We start from the raw sequence: 17,744 nt of genomic DNA on the forward strand, positions 1-17,744 counted from the left end.
GATTATAACAATTTTAAAAATATAAAAAATAGTATTCGCCTGAAGATTCTTCGAAAATATCATTTCCTTTCTTACATCAATTCTTTCCCAATGTTTATACGTAATTCGCACGTTGTTTATTTGGGTAGTCAAATATTGTATTCACTATAAATGGTAGTATTAATCACACGTTGTTCATTTTTACTCCTTAAATTCGAATGGCTTGGAGGAATATAATTTATACGCGAAAAAATATAATTTGTGGCCAACACTCAATAATTTGTGAATCCTTTTCGAGTAATTTAGAGGCGTCTCAAATAGTGATTTACCATGACTTTCACAAAAAATATATGGATGTAATAAACAATTTGTGAAAAAATTTATACTACCATCAAGAATATTTTTTTTTGATTAGGGATACGTTCGCGTGACCTGATTATATTTCTAAAAAAGCAATTCGGATTATGCGTTCGCGCAGCTTCGAGCAAATATTTAAAAAAAAGGGATTTTTCGGAGAATATCAAATTAATTTCATAAAAACCCGAGATGTGCGGTTCACTATTTAATCAATACAAGAGCGACAAACGTCCTTAATTTTATTCTAAGCACGATTTCAAACATATGATTTTTATAATAAAAATATAAAAAAAAATATATTGTCAACCCTGTGTTGTACACGTATGCGTGGCACGATGCTCTCATTTATAAAAGGTACATAATACGAATATACGTACGCGTGATTCATTTTTATAATTGTAAACAATCTAAACAAAAAGCGGTAATAAAATCAGGCAACAAGAAAAAGGTATTTAGTAAATCAAGATAATTAAGCCAAAATGGTTAAGCGACCGTGCTAGAACCACGGAATTCGGGAATGCCTAACACCTTCTCCCGAATTAACAGAATTCCTTACTCAGGATTTCTGGTTCGCAGAATAACAAACAGAGTCATATTCTCCTCGATTCAGGGATTAAAATCGGTGACTTGGGACGCCTTAAAATTCCTAGGTGGCGACTCTGAAACAAACAAACAAATCCCGTTTCGACTGTCCTTTAATTGGAGAAAACTCCCACGCGCCCCCGCGGGCGCGGTAAAAAGGAGGTGCGACACTTAGTCTCATGCAAGGAACGCAAAGAATAGTTATGAGAGAGTCAGGTATTTCTTAGCTTGATGTGTTTGCGTTCGGCGCCTTTTGTTATTATGAAGATAGTGATTTGCTGTGTGTATATATTTGTAAATATTCCTATTGTATTCCTTTTGTCGTTGAACAAAGAATACGAAACCCAAAATTCTCAATGCGTTAAGAGTTTTCAAAGGGCTTCAGGTGAACCCCGGGCAGTGCTCGCACTGAGAGAGGTCTAATAATTCAATTACAGTGGCTTTGGCTTCCAGGTGGCCAAGAGGTCTAGTTTTAGAAAAGTACAGGACTAGTGAGAGTGAGAGTATAGTGATTAAGGTCCATTTTAGGGGAATTAGGGGAGGGGCTTATATAGTAGCAGATTTAAACGAACAAATAAGGAAATCATCAATCAAACACAAGAAATGGGAGTGGGGAGGGTTTAAATGGAACCAATAATGCAAGAATCGTTCATTGTAGTGTGTATTTAGATGAAAGATCGTCCAGATCTTTACAAAATTAAGGTAAATCGGTCCCATTCTTGAGAGGTAGTGCTTGTCAAAAATAGGGCAAGAACTAAGTAATACTATAGATACGCGTATAATAGCAGAGTATCACAAAATAGGTAAGTAAATCATGGATTGATTCCATGTTTGGGTTGGAATCAGAGAAGGTTGGGGGTATGGCGGCTAGGGTTTCTTTAGAGAGAGGGGGGAGAGTGTTTAGAGGCAGCTAGAGTGAGGAAATGGGGTTAGGGTTTGGGTGAGGGGATATAAGGAATGTGGGGGAATTATTATGGGCCGTTGATCATTTGAAATCGACGGCCAGGATCTAAATGGGAGTGGAGAGGGTTTAAAACGGGTCGTGACCGGATTTTAAAAGGGGTTGTTTGGTTTGGGCTATTGAATGGTTTAATGGAGATGGGCCAGCTGCTTTGGGGCTGGTTTTGGTCCAAAATTAGCCTAAAATTGGGCTAGGAGTTAAATACACGAAATTATTTAAATAAAAAATAACTAATAAATAATAAAATATTACTTATGCAATAAAATGACTGAAAATAATAACTTAACATTATAAAAATATAAAAATACTATTGTAGCATGAATAATGTAATAATTGTAATTGTGCATAACATATAGGTTATTATTGCAAAATTATATAGATAGCTTAAAAATACAAATATAATTATATAAAATCAAGTAAAAATTATAATGAAACATATATGTGGATGCAAATAGTAATTTGGATGATTAAGTCATCATAAAATAATTTGAGGGATAATTAATAAATATTTAAGTAATTTAAATGCAAAAAAATTGATTTTAAAGCTCTAAATATTGTGGACAATTATGAAAATACCTGTATAATTCTTGTAAATTGAATAATTAATAACATTTTGAAAATATATATACTATTTAAAAAATATGAAGGCAAAATTGGGTATCAACATGTTGTAATCATATGTTGTATTTTGGAACAATATACTATAGTGTTATACTATTCCGGGATATTGTTACAACTATCTGTGACTATACTACTGTACAAAAATTATTAAAAGATGCAATAAAAGCATAAGAAAATTACCTGCTCAAGTTGTAAGCTAAATATACGCAACGCATCCCGTATCTACTCTTTGACTACCCAGTTTAGAATTCGTGAAAATTTGGTTCCAATATGATTAGCATAGAGACCATCCAAACTTGTGCAACATTCATACAACAAAATCTGTATAGCCAACGGGAAGTCACCATGCTTATAAAAAAGAAGATTTATCTTGAACCTTGTTAGAACACGACTCGAGTATAGCGTTATAAACATCTATAACCCCAAGGATAATTACTAAAATCACCACACTCAACCAAGTCAATGTAAGACCGTGAAATAATCTTTATTTGACCATAGAAAGTAAGAAGGTATTCACAAAATAAAAAACTACTATCTTCAGCGCATCATCATCAGACTCCTATTTCTTCTTCATAAAAACACTTTACTAGTTGGGTCCATGTCGCAGATAAAGTCCGAAAGTATTTTGAAATCAACATATTCTTTGATGGGCTCTCTAATACTTGTATCACCCTTGTATTTTGGCCCCGTAATGAGTGTAAATCCACTCAAACCAAAACGCAACCTAAAACAACTCACTACAAACCGCATCTCATATTTCACCTCATGATGTACTTCTCTAATAAGTAAATGGTGCATAACTTGAATTTGCACAATGACTGGTGGCAGATCCAAAAAATATCCAAAGCATATTTCTTAAACATCCGATGTTTCTTATTTGTTAACTTATCTTTCAACTCACGAATGATGTTGCACTTGGTATCCCAATCGATCTTTGGTTTGTAATCTATGTCCATCGGCATAAGAAAATTCCAATACTGCAAAATATGTTCATATACATAGTTTCAGAGTAGAATTTACTTAAAAAGGCAGCTAAACAACCAAAAAATATTTTAACTACCATATAATACTAATATGAGATATAACTATACCAATATGGTATACACAGTTCTACTGGTTAATTTCCTGCAACTATCCGACTATACTACTATTACATAACATGAATGCATAAAGAGAGAAATCAAAAATAGTGTACCACATATTAATATAATAAAGTATTTTAAGATATTGTACTATACTACTATAATATAAAACAAACGCATAACGGAAAAATCAAATATATGATTACATAAACACATGCATAAAGGGAAATCAAACAATGTATCACATGTTCATATACTAAAAAAATTCAAGATTCTATACTACTAATACTAAAGGAAAATCAAATAGTGTACCAATTAAATGGAGCTAATACAATCAAAAAATGTTCCAACCAACATATGATACCAATATAGTATATAGCTATACTAACAGGGTATATAGTTGTACTAAGGTCATTCCTAGAACTGCCTATAACTGTAAAAATTGTTACATACATGCATAAAGAAAATCAAATAATGTACCACATGTTCATATAATAAAAAAATTCAAGATACCGTACTATACTATTATTACTAAAGAAAAATCAAATATTATAGCAATTAAATGAACCCAATACAAATTTCAACTAACATATGATACTGATATAGTATATAGCTATACCGACAGAGTATACAGTTATATGGGATCGTTGCCCCAACTACCTATAACTATAAAAACTATTATATAATACAAATGCATAAAAGAAAATCAAAAATAAAAATGTACTATATGTTCAAAAGCACAAAACTTAATTTTAAGAAATTACCTTCTTGGTTGGTACACCAACTTTTCTCTTCTTTATTTGAGAGTTGTCACTACAATTATCATTGACTGGTTCAGGCACTGATTCACATCGACTTTTTCCTAATTCGGAATCCTCAACGACTTTAGCTTTTCCTTATCAATCATTGCATCACCTGCTATAGCTAGTTCAGAATTTGTTTCGGGTACTGATTGGTAGGGAGTTCCCTTTAATGAATAATCATCAATATTTTTGGCTTTTCTTCCCTCTAATTCAAAATCAACACCTATGGGTTCTACATTTTTTCTTTTATTTTCGATACGACTACTACTCGGTTTAGGGCTAACCATTGATGGAGAATCAGTAAATAAAGAAAAACTTGGAGTAGACATAACTGATGCAACCGATTCAGCCCCTACTTGTTTTGAAGAATGATTTTTTTCACGCGCCACCATCTACGTGCAGCATGCTTCCGACCCATACTGAAATACAACAATCCACATACATCGATTAACAAAGTACAAAGAAACCCACAAAACGTCTTTGATTTTTAGGACCCACTTTCTCAAAAATGTACTTTGAAATCTAAAAATTTCGCCCAAATACTATTATTAGAAGAAGACAGAAACAAAATCTAGAAAAAAAATCATGCGTCAGTGGAATGGTTCAGTAGGATAAGTAAATCATTTGGGCTTGGGGTACAAAAGAGTGTAAAAATTGCACCCGCGACCCTATTTGGTCGCCCCAATTTAACTTGTACTCACTTTTTAAATTCCTTTTTAACTTGTACCCACTGTTTAAACAACTTCAGGCCATTTTCTTCTTCTTCTTCTTCTTCTTCTTCTTCTTCTTCTTCTTCTTCTTCTTCTTCTTCTTCTTCTTCTTCTTCTTCTTCTTCTTCTTCTTCTTCTTCTTCTTCTTCTTCTTCTTCTTCTTCTCCAGGTAAGAGTGATTTTATATGGTGTTTGTGAACATATTTAAGGTAGTTAATGATGTTTTACAATGGTGAGCTGTTGTGGCGCTTTATTTTTTTTATAATTGCTTAGGATTTCTTCCTTTTCTTTTTCTTAATATTACGACCCGGATTTTTCACCCTCGGGAGTCGTGATGGCACCTACTAATGAAAGCTAGGCAAGCCAAACGTTTGAACAATTTACCTGTTTTCCCATTTTTAATCCTTTAACAATTATGAAATAATAGTTTGTAAACAGCGGAATTTAAACAAGCGGAAGAAACAATAAAACCATTTTAATATGTCTGATACAATATCTTAAACAAAGACTACCCAGAACTGGTGTCACACTTCACAGATGGTCTAGAAATACTGAAAATAAATAATACACTATATTTGAAATACGTAAATGAAACAGGATGAAGGGATAGAGGGAGACGCCTGGGCCTGCGGACGCCTGCAAGACTACCTTGGATCTCTGTGTGGATTGAAGGCAACCATCCAAGCTAAGGTCCAAAAGCTGCTACGCCGGGATCTGCACACAGTGTAGAGTGTAGTATCAGCACAACCGACCCCATGTTCTACTAAGTGCCTAGCCTAACCTCGGCGAAGTAGTGACGAGGCTAGGACCAGACTACCAAACAAACCTGTGTAGTCAAATCACATATAGCGGAAAGTAGAAACAGGAATGTACAATTAATAATGGGAGTGGGAAACATGCTTCGGGGGAAACATCAATTAAGAATAAGAAGGCAACAAGTAAATACGAGGAACACCATATCTAAATTTTCAACAAGAACCAGAAATCAAATAAGTGCATGACATCACCCCTTGTGCTTTTACTCTCGTCTTTACCATAAGAATCAATATAAATTGCACGGCATCACCCTTCATGCTTTTACTCTCGTCCTCTCCATAAAATCAATATAATCGACACAGAATTGTACATCGTGCGGCACAACATCACTCTTCGTGCTTTACACTCTTCCTCAAAAATCATACACGACATCACCCTTCGTGCTTTAACACTCTCTCACCAAAATAATACACGTGTGACAACCCAGCCAGTCGTCTCATGAGTTACCGCTCCGTTTTTCCCATTTTTTCTTCTTTATGTTTTATTTATCCGTGTTATGTAGTATCGGGTTGGTCGGATCGAGTTCGAAAAGGATTTGGTAAGGTTTAAGACACTTAGTCTCTTTAGAGTGAGTTTAAGTTGGAAAGGTCAACCGGATGTTGACTTGTGTGTTAGAGGGTTCGGATGTGAGTTCTGATGATTTGGTTAGCTTTAGGAGGTGATTTGGGACTTAGGAGCGTGATCGGAATGAGTTTTGAAGGTTCAAAGTAGATTTAAGCTTGAATTGGCAAAATCGGATTTTTGGCGATTTCCGGTTGATAGGTGAGATTTTGATATAGGAGTCAGAATGGAATTTCAAGAGTTGCAATAGTTCTATCATGTCATTTGGGACGTGTGTGCAAAATTTCAGGTCATTCGGACGTGGTTTGGTCAGGTTTTTGATCAAAAGCGGAATTTAAAAGTTTTTGGAAAATTAGGCTTGAATCCGATGTGTTTTGGTCGATTTGATGTTGTTTGAGGTGTTTTGAAGATTGGTACAAGTTTAAATAAGGTTTTGGGATATGTTTGTGCTTTTGGTTGAGGTCTCGGGGGCCTCGGGTGAGTTTTGGAGGGTTGAACGAACCATTTTGAGTTAAAGAAAAGTTGCAGATTTCTGTTCAGCTGTTGCAGGTATTTTACTCTTCGCGTTCGCGAAGAGTCAGTTGAGGAAGGTGAAATTTAATCCATCGCATTCATGAGGATGGCTACACGATCGCTAAGGGCTAAGCGGTAGTGTCGCGTTCGCGCGGTAGTGTCGCGTTCGCATAGAAGAAAATGAGCGGTTGAGCTTTAGTGGATTTAATTCATCGTGTTTGCGATAGGTGGAACGCCATCGTGAAGGCCTGTCTGAGTAAAGCATCGCGTTCACGATGTGCTGGTCGCGATCGTGAAAGAGGAATTTGGTCAAGGTTATTTTTGTGCTTCGCAAACGCGAGCCTTTGACCATATTCGCGAAGAAGGATTTTCAGGTCTGGGTAGAAGGTTTAGAAGGTCGTCTTGTCCGCGAATGTGGAGTTTATTTCTTCCATTGTTGGTCGTTTTTGGAGTTATTTGAAGGGGATTGAAGAGGGATTCAAGGGGAATCACTTGGAGGTAAGATTCTTGGTCTTAAAACTCGATTCTAATGTGAAATCTACCTAGTAAATCATAGAATCTAAGCCTAAAATGGAGGAATTAGGGCTTGAGATTAAGAGACTTTAAAATGAGAATTTGAGGGGTCATTTGGACTCTGATTTCAGTGTTCTTGATATGTATGGACTCATGGGATGATAAGGATTCCGTTGATGTGATTTTTATCGAGTTTCGAGACGTGGGCCCGGGGGTCGAGTTTGGCCAATTTCGGGATTTTTGGTATTATTTGATTGTTTTCGCTTGGGCTTCGTTCCCTTAGCATATTTTGACGTCGTGATTCTGATTTTAGATAGATACGACGCGAGTGGAGGCTGATTCGAGGGGAAAAGGCATCACAGAGTAGTATTTTCACCGGTTTGAGCTAAGTAACCATTGTAAATCTGGAACTGAGGGTACAAACCCCGGTATTTGACTTGTTTTGATAAATGCGGTGACGCACATGCTAGGTGACAAGCGTGTGGGCGTGCACCGGTAGGGATTGTGACTTGGTCCGTCCCGTAGCGACTATTAAGCCGCGTATTTGATTTGGAATCTTATGTTATTCCGTACTTTAGTCATTTATACTGTATTATGGGTTGTACGTCATGTTTGGGGCCTTGTGCCGACATGTTGAGACCCTTAGAGGCATTTCTACTGCTTTTCCTCACTTTACTTGTTGAAAGCATATCCTCAGTCATGTTTTACCTGTTTAAATGTTTAAAACTGGTTTTATCACTCCACTTCTAATTGTGAAGACTGTTTGGGCTGAGTTTCCTAATTTCTATTGTTGTGCCCGAGAGGCTGTGAGGTTAATGACTGAGAGAGGTTGAGAACCTAATGGTGAGGATATTATATGGATCGGGCTGCGTGCTGCAGCGATATGACGCTTGGGCTGTAGGAGCCCCTCCGGAGTCTGTACACCCCTAGTGAGCGTAGTCGACTATAAATTATGGATCGGGCTGCACGCCGCATCGGTTACTATGATTTCTATTATTATGGATATTAATGAGCCTGAGTGTTGAGAGTGAGTACTGAGTGATGAGAATGAGTCACGAGTGACTGAGAAGCTGCCCGAGAGGACATATTCTGAGTGATACCTTGCCCGAGGGGCCCAGTTATGATATTTTTACTGATTTCACTCTTATTTTAAAAATAACCTTTGTTGGAAAAAATTGCTAAGTATATGATTTCAAGTGTTTAAACTGATGTTGATAATTTTACGACGAAACTGGCTTTAAACTGTGAAATAGATTTGTTATCCTGTTGTTTATTCGGTTATATAATTTTTAACTGCTCGTCACTACTTTCAGACCTTATTTACTTTAGTTACTTACTGAGTTGGCGTACTCACGTTACTCCCTGCACCTTGTGTCCAGATCCAGGTGACCGAGTGGCAAAGTGAGGGTCCTCAGCTGATCCAGAGGTTGCTGGAGATTTCAAGATAGATGCATGGCGTCCGTAGCCCTGTTTTCTCCTTCTTTTCTTGTTCTTTTCCGCATTTTCTAGACTTATGTTGTATCAGACAATCAGTTATGTAGTAGAGGCTCTAGACTCGTGACACCAGATATTTGGGGTTGTGTAGTTTTTATGTTTATTTGACTTCTGCATATGTAATTGTGTTTTAAACGCTTATTTTGGAAATTTGATATTTAAACATGTGTTAGAAAATGGTTTTATAAAAGGAATTTGTTGTAGTTAATGGTTTGGGTTGGCTTGTCTAGTAATGTGATAGGCGCCATCGCGATTGTCTATTTGGGATCGTGACAACACGACATCACCCTTCGTGCTTTAACACTCTTCCTCATCCAAACAACAATCACAAGCAATAAGGCAAGGAAATGAATAAAATTGCAATAAAATCCCGGCAAGGGAACAATATTTTAACAATCAAATCCCGGCAAGGGAACAATATCAAAAGCATCAACATCCCGGCAAGGGATATAGCATTAAAAGCAACAATATCCCGGCAAGGGAGATTATATAATAATTCTCTTCTCTTTTTCACTTTTACTTCACAACTTACTTCACAACTTGAGCCAATGCCCTATAAGGTTCAAATACCAATTATACTTCCACAATTCATTATACAATTTTGGTTAACGCTCTTCAATACTCAAGTACCACCATTACTTCCATAAACTTTACTCAACAATAGAAATCATCATAAAAGGCATGAACAATACAAATAGAGTCATAAAAATCACAATATAAGACTCGCGGGCATGCTTGACACTACCGTATAGATACTCGTCACCATGCCTATACGTCGTACTCAACAAATACACATAGCAAATAGGACACAACTCCTAATCCCTCAAGCTAAGGTTAGACCAAACACTTACCTCAATGCCACGAACACAATTCAAGTCTCAACTATCGCTTTACCTCTTGATTCCACCACTAATTTGCTCGTATCTAGCCAAAAGTTACTTAACTTTGAAAAATCGCCCAAGAGTGTTTTGGTTTTGAAAGGGTTTGAAAAATGGTTGAAATGCGTCTAAGTTATGAATTTACAGGTTGCAAGTATCGCAATTGCGATCAGGGTTCGCAATTGCGAACCCAGAAGTCTGCTATTCTCGCATTTGCGAACTCGCTTTTGCGGTGGAACTATCACATTTGCGACACTGAGGGAATCCAGGCCTTTTGCATTTGCGACACCGCTCTTGCGTTGACTATGTCGCATTTGCGACCCCAAGGCAGACCAGGTCCTTTCGCATTTGCGAGCCAATACGAAGCCTGCAGACCTGCAACACCAGCTAAAAATCTGCAACATTCTAAGTTAAAATTCCACTCCGTGGCCTATCCAAAACTCACCCGAGCCCTCGGGGATCCAAACCAAACATGCACACCAACCTAGAAACATCATACGGACTTGTTCGTGCATTCAAATCACCAAAATAATATCAACAACTATGAATTTAGCATCAAAATCATGAAATCACTTAAGAACATTAATTTTCCAATTTTCTCAAATAAGGTCCAATTCACGTCATTTCACGTCCGTTTCTTACCAAATTTCATATACTCAACTTAAATCACCTATAAGACCTGTACCGCGCTCCGGAACTAGAATACGGGCCCGATACCATCAAATTTAAAACACATTTCATTTCCAAAAACTCATAAATATTCTAGAAAATAATTTTCTTTAAAAATTTATTTCTCGGGCTTGGGACATCGGAATTCGATTCCGGGTATATGCCCAAGTCCCATATTTTCCTACGGACCCTTCGGGACCGTGAAATCACGGGTCCGAGTGTGTTTACCCAAAATGTTGGCCAAAATCAACTTAAATTCATTTTAAAGGCAAAATTCATTATTTTTCACAGATTTTCACATAATGGCTTTTCGGCTACCCGCTCGGACTACGCACACAAATTGAGGTGAGACAGAAAGAGGTTTTAAAGGCCTCGGAATACAGAATTTATTTCTAAAACAAGTGATGACCTTTCGGGTCATCACACTTAATTGCAAAATGAATTTGTTAGATTTATTGTTGTTTTTGAAAAATTGATGATTGAGGTTTGTTCTTGATGATATTTGGAGGTTATGTTTCAAATTTGAACTCATTTGGAGTAGATTTAGGTATTAAATCGTATATTGGATTGTACAAGTTTGAAGAACAAATTTCTGTTTCTGGGCAATTTGCACTTCAGGCCTATTTAGCCTTAAACACATGAAAACGTTGGTTGCACTTCAGACCTATTTTGGCCTTAAGTGCATCTAAAGTGCAATTTTTTCACTTCAGACTAATATTTTTTTAATTTCAGACCCGATAAGCCTGAAGTTGATCGTAAAGTGGGTAGGCTTGCAAATTTTTTTTGCAAAGTGGGTATAGGTTCAATTGTGACCCCAAAATCGGGTATAGATGCAAAAGCCCCTAAAATAATGAATAGTTTGGGTTTAATAGACATAAAGTGATAATTTCTCTTAATATAAATCGCTCTAGTGCTAATACTCCTATTATTTTAATATACAACAACAACAATAACAACAACAACAACAATAGCAACAACAACAACAATATACCCGGTAAAATTCTACTAGTGGGACCTGGAGAGGATTGAATATACGTGGACCTTACCCCTACCCCGGAAGGATAGAGAGACTATTTTCGGGAGACCCTCGACTCAACAGAAGAGACAATAATATCAGAAAAGAAATAAAAGAAAAGGTTTGTCACATCAAAAGAAACCAGAAAGGTAACAACAGTATCGTTTGAGACAACAACTAAGTGAAAGGGCAATAACACAATACTATGCAAAACAATAAAATAATGTGGACAAAGCATAGACCGCTAACATACCTAGATAAAACTCTATCAGATTACCCGGTACAAAGAGGGAAAAACTCTCGACTACCCCCTAGCCTACAACCCTAATGCTCGACCTCCACACGTTCCTGTCAAGAGCTATGTCCTCGGAAATCTAATGTCGCGCAATGTCCTGCCTGATCACCTCACCCCAATACTTCTTAGGCCTCCCTCTACCTCTTATCATACCTGCCAAAGCCAGCCGCTCGCACCTCCTAATCGGGACATCTAAGGTTCTCCCCCACACATGCCCGAACTAGCTAAGCCTCACTTTCCGCATCTTGTCGTCCACAAGAGCAACACCCACCCTCTCCCAAATATCTTCATCCCTTATCTTATCCAGTTTAGTATGCCCGCACATACGTCTCAGCATCCTTATTTCGGCTACTTTCATCTTCTGGATATGTGCATTCTTTACTGGCCAACACTCAACCCTATACAACATAGCCGGTCTAACCACCGCTCTGTAAATTTACCTTTGCGTTTCGGTGACACCTTTTTGTCACACAAGACTCCAAACCGCTAATCGTTATTTCATCCACCCACCCCAATACGATGCGTTACATGCTCGTCGATCTCCCCATCACCTTGGATAATAGACCATAGGTACTTGAAACTTTCTCTCTTGGGGATAACTTGTGAGTCGAGCCTCCCTACCATGTACGCTTCCCCCGTCATGCTACTGAACTTACACTCCAGATATTCCGTCTTAGTCCTACTCAACTTAAAACCTTTGGACTCCAGGGTCTGCCTTCAAACCTCCAATCTCTCATTAACGACGCCTCGTGTCTCATCAATCAGAACTATATCATCAAAGAACAATATAAACCATGGCACCTCACCTTGAATATGGTGTGTTAGGGCGTCCATCGCCAGTGCAAATAAGAACGGGCTAAGCGCATATCCTTGGTGTAACCCTATAACCACTGGAAAAAGCTCTAAGTCACATCCCGCAGTCTTAAATCGAGTCTTAGCTCTATCATACATATCCTTTATCGATCTAATGTATGCTACCGACATCCTTTTACCTGCATCTCCAAAGAACGTCCCTAGGACTTTGTCGTGCGCCTTCTCTAAATTAGATACTTCTGTTTGATGCCACGTAACCAACTAATATTTTCCTCCGTACACAGCCAAGTGACCAACTACAAAAAAAAAATATCACCAAAATCGCGGCTCTACCGTTGGCTTAGCAACAGCAGCAGCCAACCAGAAGATTCACCCCTCACCTCCACCACTGAAGAGTCGATGCAAATGACCGGAATATTAGCCGACGTGTCCGTTGTTCTCCCGTCCAATGCCGGCGGCGGTTTGAAACAGTTCCAGGCATTCTCCGACCCCACCAAATCCTTCCTCTCTCATTCTTTCTCCAAAGTAAGAAATATATTTGGTTTCAGTACAGTCATGGTATTCTGTAGAGACTAGATAAATTAGTACGTTAATTTGACTCGGTAAATACTTGCGTATGAACTCGTTGTTAATTATGTGAAGATAAAGGTCACAATTGGCAGTAGCCGCTTTTTTTGGTTGAAGAGTTAACACAAAAAAAAAGAGCTTAGTGGTGACCAAAAAAAAAAAAAAGATTATTATTCTTATTTTAATTAGGAGATTGAACATGATTATTATGCGGAGGAAACAACAGAGATGAAAATATAAAAATAATCAGATGAAATTAAGTAGTGGGGAATTGTATAATGATTCAGTATTGAGAAGTACACGAATTGGGAAAAGTGGTATCGAGGGCTGGTTTTTGCATAGTTTTTTTTTGTGTTATTATGAAAAGTATTTAAAAATTTGCTCTCCTGTATAGCATAAGAATGTTACAAAATTATGGTGTAAGAGAGAAAGTGCCCACTTCCATTTCGATTACCATAATTATAGGAAAGGTGATGTAGAAGTTCAGTGTGCACTACTTCTAAATGAGTAATACCTGATTAGATAGAAAAACTTTGTGACGAGCATAATGAAGATGGAAAGGTACTCAGATGCCAAACTTAATATGGTATATTTTGGCTTGAAAACCAAATTCGTTGATTGTCGATTTGAGAAAGAATATTGGCGTACTCTTCGGTTTTAACAAGAAAATGCCGGATTACAGTTGTTGGGGAAATAAGTGGGGAGGTAGTCTAAATACCATGAACACCTGAAACTGGATCATGAAAAAGGCTTTCAGAGCACTAGGGCATTGCATTTCTCTTTTCTCCAATGATCCATATGCTTGTTTATCAATTTCTAAAAGTTTAACATGAAAATAGGATGCATCATCACTAATTGAAATTTGCATGTTCAATCCCTTTTATTGGGGTATAACTGTATAAGTCAGTAAATTTTTGTCACCAAAATAGCACTAAGAAACTGTTGGAATTTATACAAAATAAAAGACTTAAGTTCCTATCTATGATACAAGGAGTCTACAAATTACTCTTGTAATGATTTACATCCTTCGTTTTACACCAAATTGATAGAGAATGTAGACTAGTAGCTTTACGTAATGTAGTGCAGTTTTTTTTCCCTTCAAAACATCTGGATTTTCTCTCTTTCCATTTTGTCCATTTGGTGCATAGAGGTACAGTGTTCTGTAAATCTTTAAGCTGCTTTGTCATTGGCCGCCACATCCTTCACATTGTTTGACACTGCCCATCGTACTCCTAAAAGGCTTGTGAACATGCTCCATATAAATTACATATAATCAAGTCAAATTGATTTTGTAGCTACCAAGATTCCCAGAAAAAGAAGAAGAAAGGTTCACACTGCAGATGAAACTAACCTATACGCATCATCATTTTTTGACTTTTGCTTATCTTGGAATGCATGGTACCTTTATCCCTGTTAATGATGATCAATGTCCACTTTTCAAAGTTCTCGATTAAGGTTCAAGGATCTGTTTGTCCGTCTATCTTTCCTTTACATGTCTAAATATTGATCTGCTGTTTGATGAACTGACAAATTTACTCCCTCAATTTCAACTTGACTATCTCTTTTGACTTTCAACAATTTAGTTAAAATGTTTTTAACTTACATAACTTGTATTATAGAACTTGAGGTGTAAGTGTTTACATCAAGTAGGCTCAAATTGCCAAATTGGTATGTTTGCATTTTGGAAACCCTTAAGGTGGACTTATTTCACCTACCAGGTATTAAAGTTCTCAGAGTCAGTGATCAATAGTTGACTTCATTTCATGTAACTGGAATTGGAAAATAATAGAACTAGACTTTTACGAGTACGAAAGTGACTGAAATAGATGTGGATGCATTACACATATGATCGAGGAGAAACATTTATCACTAACATTTAAAGATATATCACTTCTTCTTGAACATACATTGAGTGTGGTCTGGTAAACTTAAAATGTGTAAAGATATCTTCTCGGGACCATTTGTTTGGCTTTACATCTTCAGAAAAGTTGGCTAATCAAGTTGCATGAAACATGTTGTTTGTGCTGAAAACCTTTTTGACAGCTGCAAATGTTAAATTTGGATTTTCTTCAGTAAATATATTTATGGTTAAAGGAGAAGTTTGATTTGGAGTTCATAGTTTGAGTTATTTATGCCAGATTGTAGGCTTGAGTGATGGAATTTGGAAACATATAACCTGATTTAAGGGCTTACAGATATATTGGTTTGTTGTTTACTTACCCCTTCCCTTTTGGGGTTGGGGGCTTAAGAAGAAAAGGTTGTAGTTTAAATAGTACGTGATGATTGTACTCTCTGCGGCTTCATCTGATATATCTTTCTCAAGAAGTAAAAAAGAAACGATTCAATTTGACCATTTAGCTGATTATAAAATTGTATGCCAATGTTTTACCTGCACAAGGTAGGGGTAAGGTGTGCGTACACTCTACCCTCCCCAGACCCCACTTGTTGGAATTCAGTGGATTTGTTGTTGTTGTTTTATGCCAATGTTCTTGACGGAGGGTCATGAAGATGCACTAATTTCTATCTTCCAGTTCTCACAAGAGATATTTTCTTAATACTTGTAATAATCTTACATTCATTGCCTGAAATAATCTTACTTTCTTATGCAGAGCTCCCCTTTTTCTGTCCCGAGGCTAGGAATTGGGCCAGAAAAGGCCCAAAACAGAAACTGGATGATAAGAGCTACAGCATCAGGAAGTTCAGGAGGTGATTTGGTCCCAGTTGCTCCTGTTCAGTTGGAGTCTGCTATTGGTCAGTTTTTAGCACAGATTTTACAAACCCATCCGCATTTGCTCCCTGCAGCTATTGAACAGCAGCTGGAGAACCTACAGAATGAACGGGATACCCAATTAAAGGAAAATCAGCCTTCGTCCAAAGATGTGCTCCATAAGTAATATATTTGATCTTTGTTTTTTTCTTTTTAATGTTTGCTTAGTGAGTCATATTTTAGTTATCGTTTCCTACAGCCAAGGCTATATATATGGACATGCCTGATAGAAATTCGTTTTGAATTTCAGGAGAATAGCTGAAGTTAGAGAGAAGGAAAGGCGGAGAGCATTAGAGGAGATTCTATACTGCTTAATTGTACACAAATTTGTAGACAATGAAATTTCGTTGATCCCAAAAATATCTGAAACATCAGTTCCTACTGGAAGTGTGGGTTTTTGGCCAAATCAAGAGCAGAAGCTAGAATCTATTCACTCTGCTGATGCATTTGAAATGATCGTAAGCCACATATCTATAGTTCTTGGTGAGCGTGAAGTGGGGCCTCTTGATAGCATTGTTCAAATTAGCAAAGTCAAACTTGGTAAGCTCTATGCTGCTTCTATTATGTATGGATATTTCCTCAAAAGGGTTGACGAACGTTATCAACTCGAGAGGAGTATGAGTAAGCCTCCTAAAAGTTTCCAGATCTCAACAAATCCTGATGAGCCAGCTGCACCAAGACAACTATGGGATCCAGAGTCATTGATAGAAATTTACCCTGAAGATGGTGACAGAGAAGGTTTAGCGGATTTTGATATTGAGGATAAATCACAAAGGCTGAGATCTTATGTGATGTATTTGGATGCGGAGACACTACAGAGATATGCAACCTTAAGATCAAAGGAAGCAATTTCTGTGATTGAAAAGCAGACGCAAGCATTGTTTGGACGGCCTGATATTAAAGTTTCTGACGATGGTACGCTAGATGTATCTAATGATGAAGTTCTCTCTGTTACATACTCTGGTTTGACAATGCTGGTTCTGGAGGCAGTTGCTTTTGGATCATTTTTATGGGAGGCAGAAAGCTATGTTGAATCTAAATACCATATCATTAATAACTAGAGGCATTCTTTTGTTCATTAAGAGGAAATCATTAATGATCTTCTAGCTCTGCAAATTGTATACTTGGTCAAAACCACTAAGCATGCACTGTGTATCTGATAATTATCAAGCTCGTATACACATTATTTTTTCACAAGTACACTGCTATATAATACAAATTCAAAATTTGAGTTATCAACTCCACAAGATGCTGATGTCCAGTGTGCCTCTGGTAGCCCATGAAATGCAGAAGACTGAGTGTTGTTCATGCTCGATTGGAATCGGGGTCCTAGTCCCACACCCATCGGTTGTTGGGGTATATTGCTTGAGCTACTCCTCGATGAGAGCGGGTTGTCGAGTGGGCACCGAGGGACGGATTGGAATGGTTCCTTTGGGAGGTGTCCTTCCCCTAGCATGGAACAGCCAAATTAAAAGAAAAGAGAACTTCATTGTTCGACTCTTGGGTCCTCAATAGTTGCTTATGTTTTTTTTGGGTAATAAGATGTGAATATGTTACCAGACAGCTAACCATCAGTTTACACATAAGATTATTCAATACTGTTATAGAACCGGTAATTGAGCCTCGAACACCTCTCTCAAAAAAGATCACAACTACTAGCTATATATCCTATCAATTAGAAATCTAGTTTTCCTCGCTTCCTTAGTTTCCCTCAACATATCAATTCTCTCCCTTATTATACTTTGTAT

At 37.4% G+C, this 17,744-nt stretch overlaps 1 protein-coding gene across 1 annotated transcript in view; it reads left to right on the plus strand.

The window, feature by feature from the left end:
* The window catches only part of LOC107819335 (UV-B-induced protein At3g17800, chloroplastic-like), a 90,260-nt gene extending 73,023 nt beyond the window's left edge, over positions 1-17,237 (plus strand). The window contains exons 3-5 of the mRNA XM_016645437.2: positions 12,947-13,187; positions 15,839-16,119; positions 16,247-17,237. Of these exons, the coding sequence (XP_016500923.2) occupies positions 12,947-13,187; positions 15,839-16,119; positions 16,247-17,057 (1,333 nt within the window). The 3' untranslated portion in view covers positions 17,058-17,237. The remainder of the gene's footprint in view (positions 1-12,946; positions 13,188-15,838; positions 16,120-16,246) is intronic.
* The last annotated feature ends 507 nt before the right edge of the window (positions 17,238-17,744 follow it).

This window comes from Nicotiana tabacum, chromosome 1 (genome assembly GCF_000715075.1).
Source record: "Nicotiana tabacum cultivar K326 chromosome 1, ASM71507v2, whole genome shotgun sequence".
Lineage (NCBI taxonomy): Eukaryota > Viridiplantae > Streptophyta > Magnoliopsida > Solanales > Solanaceae > Nicotiana > Nicotiana tabacum.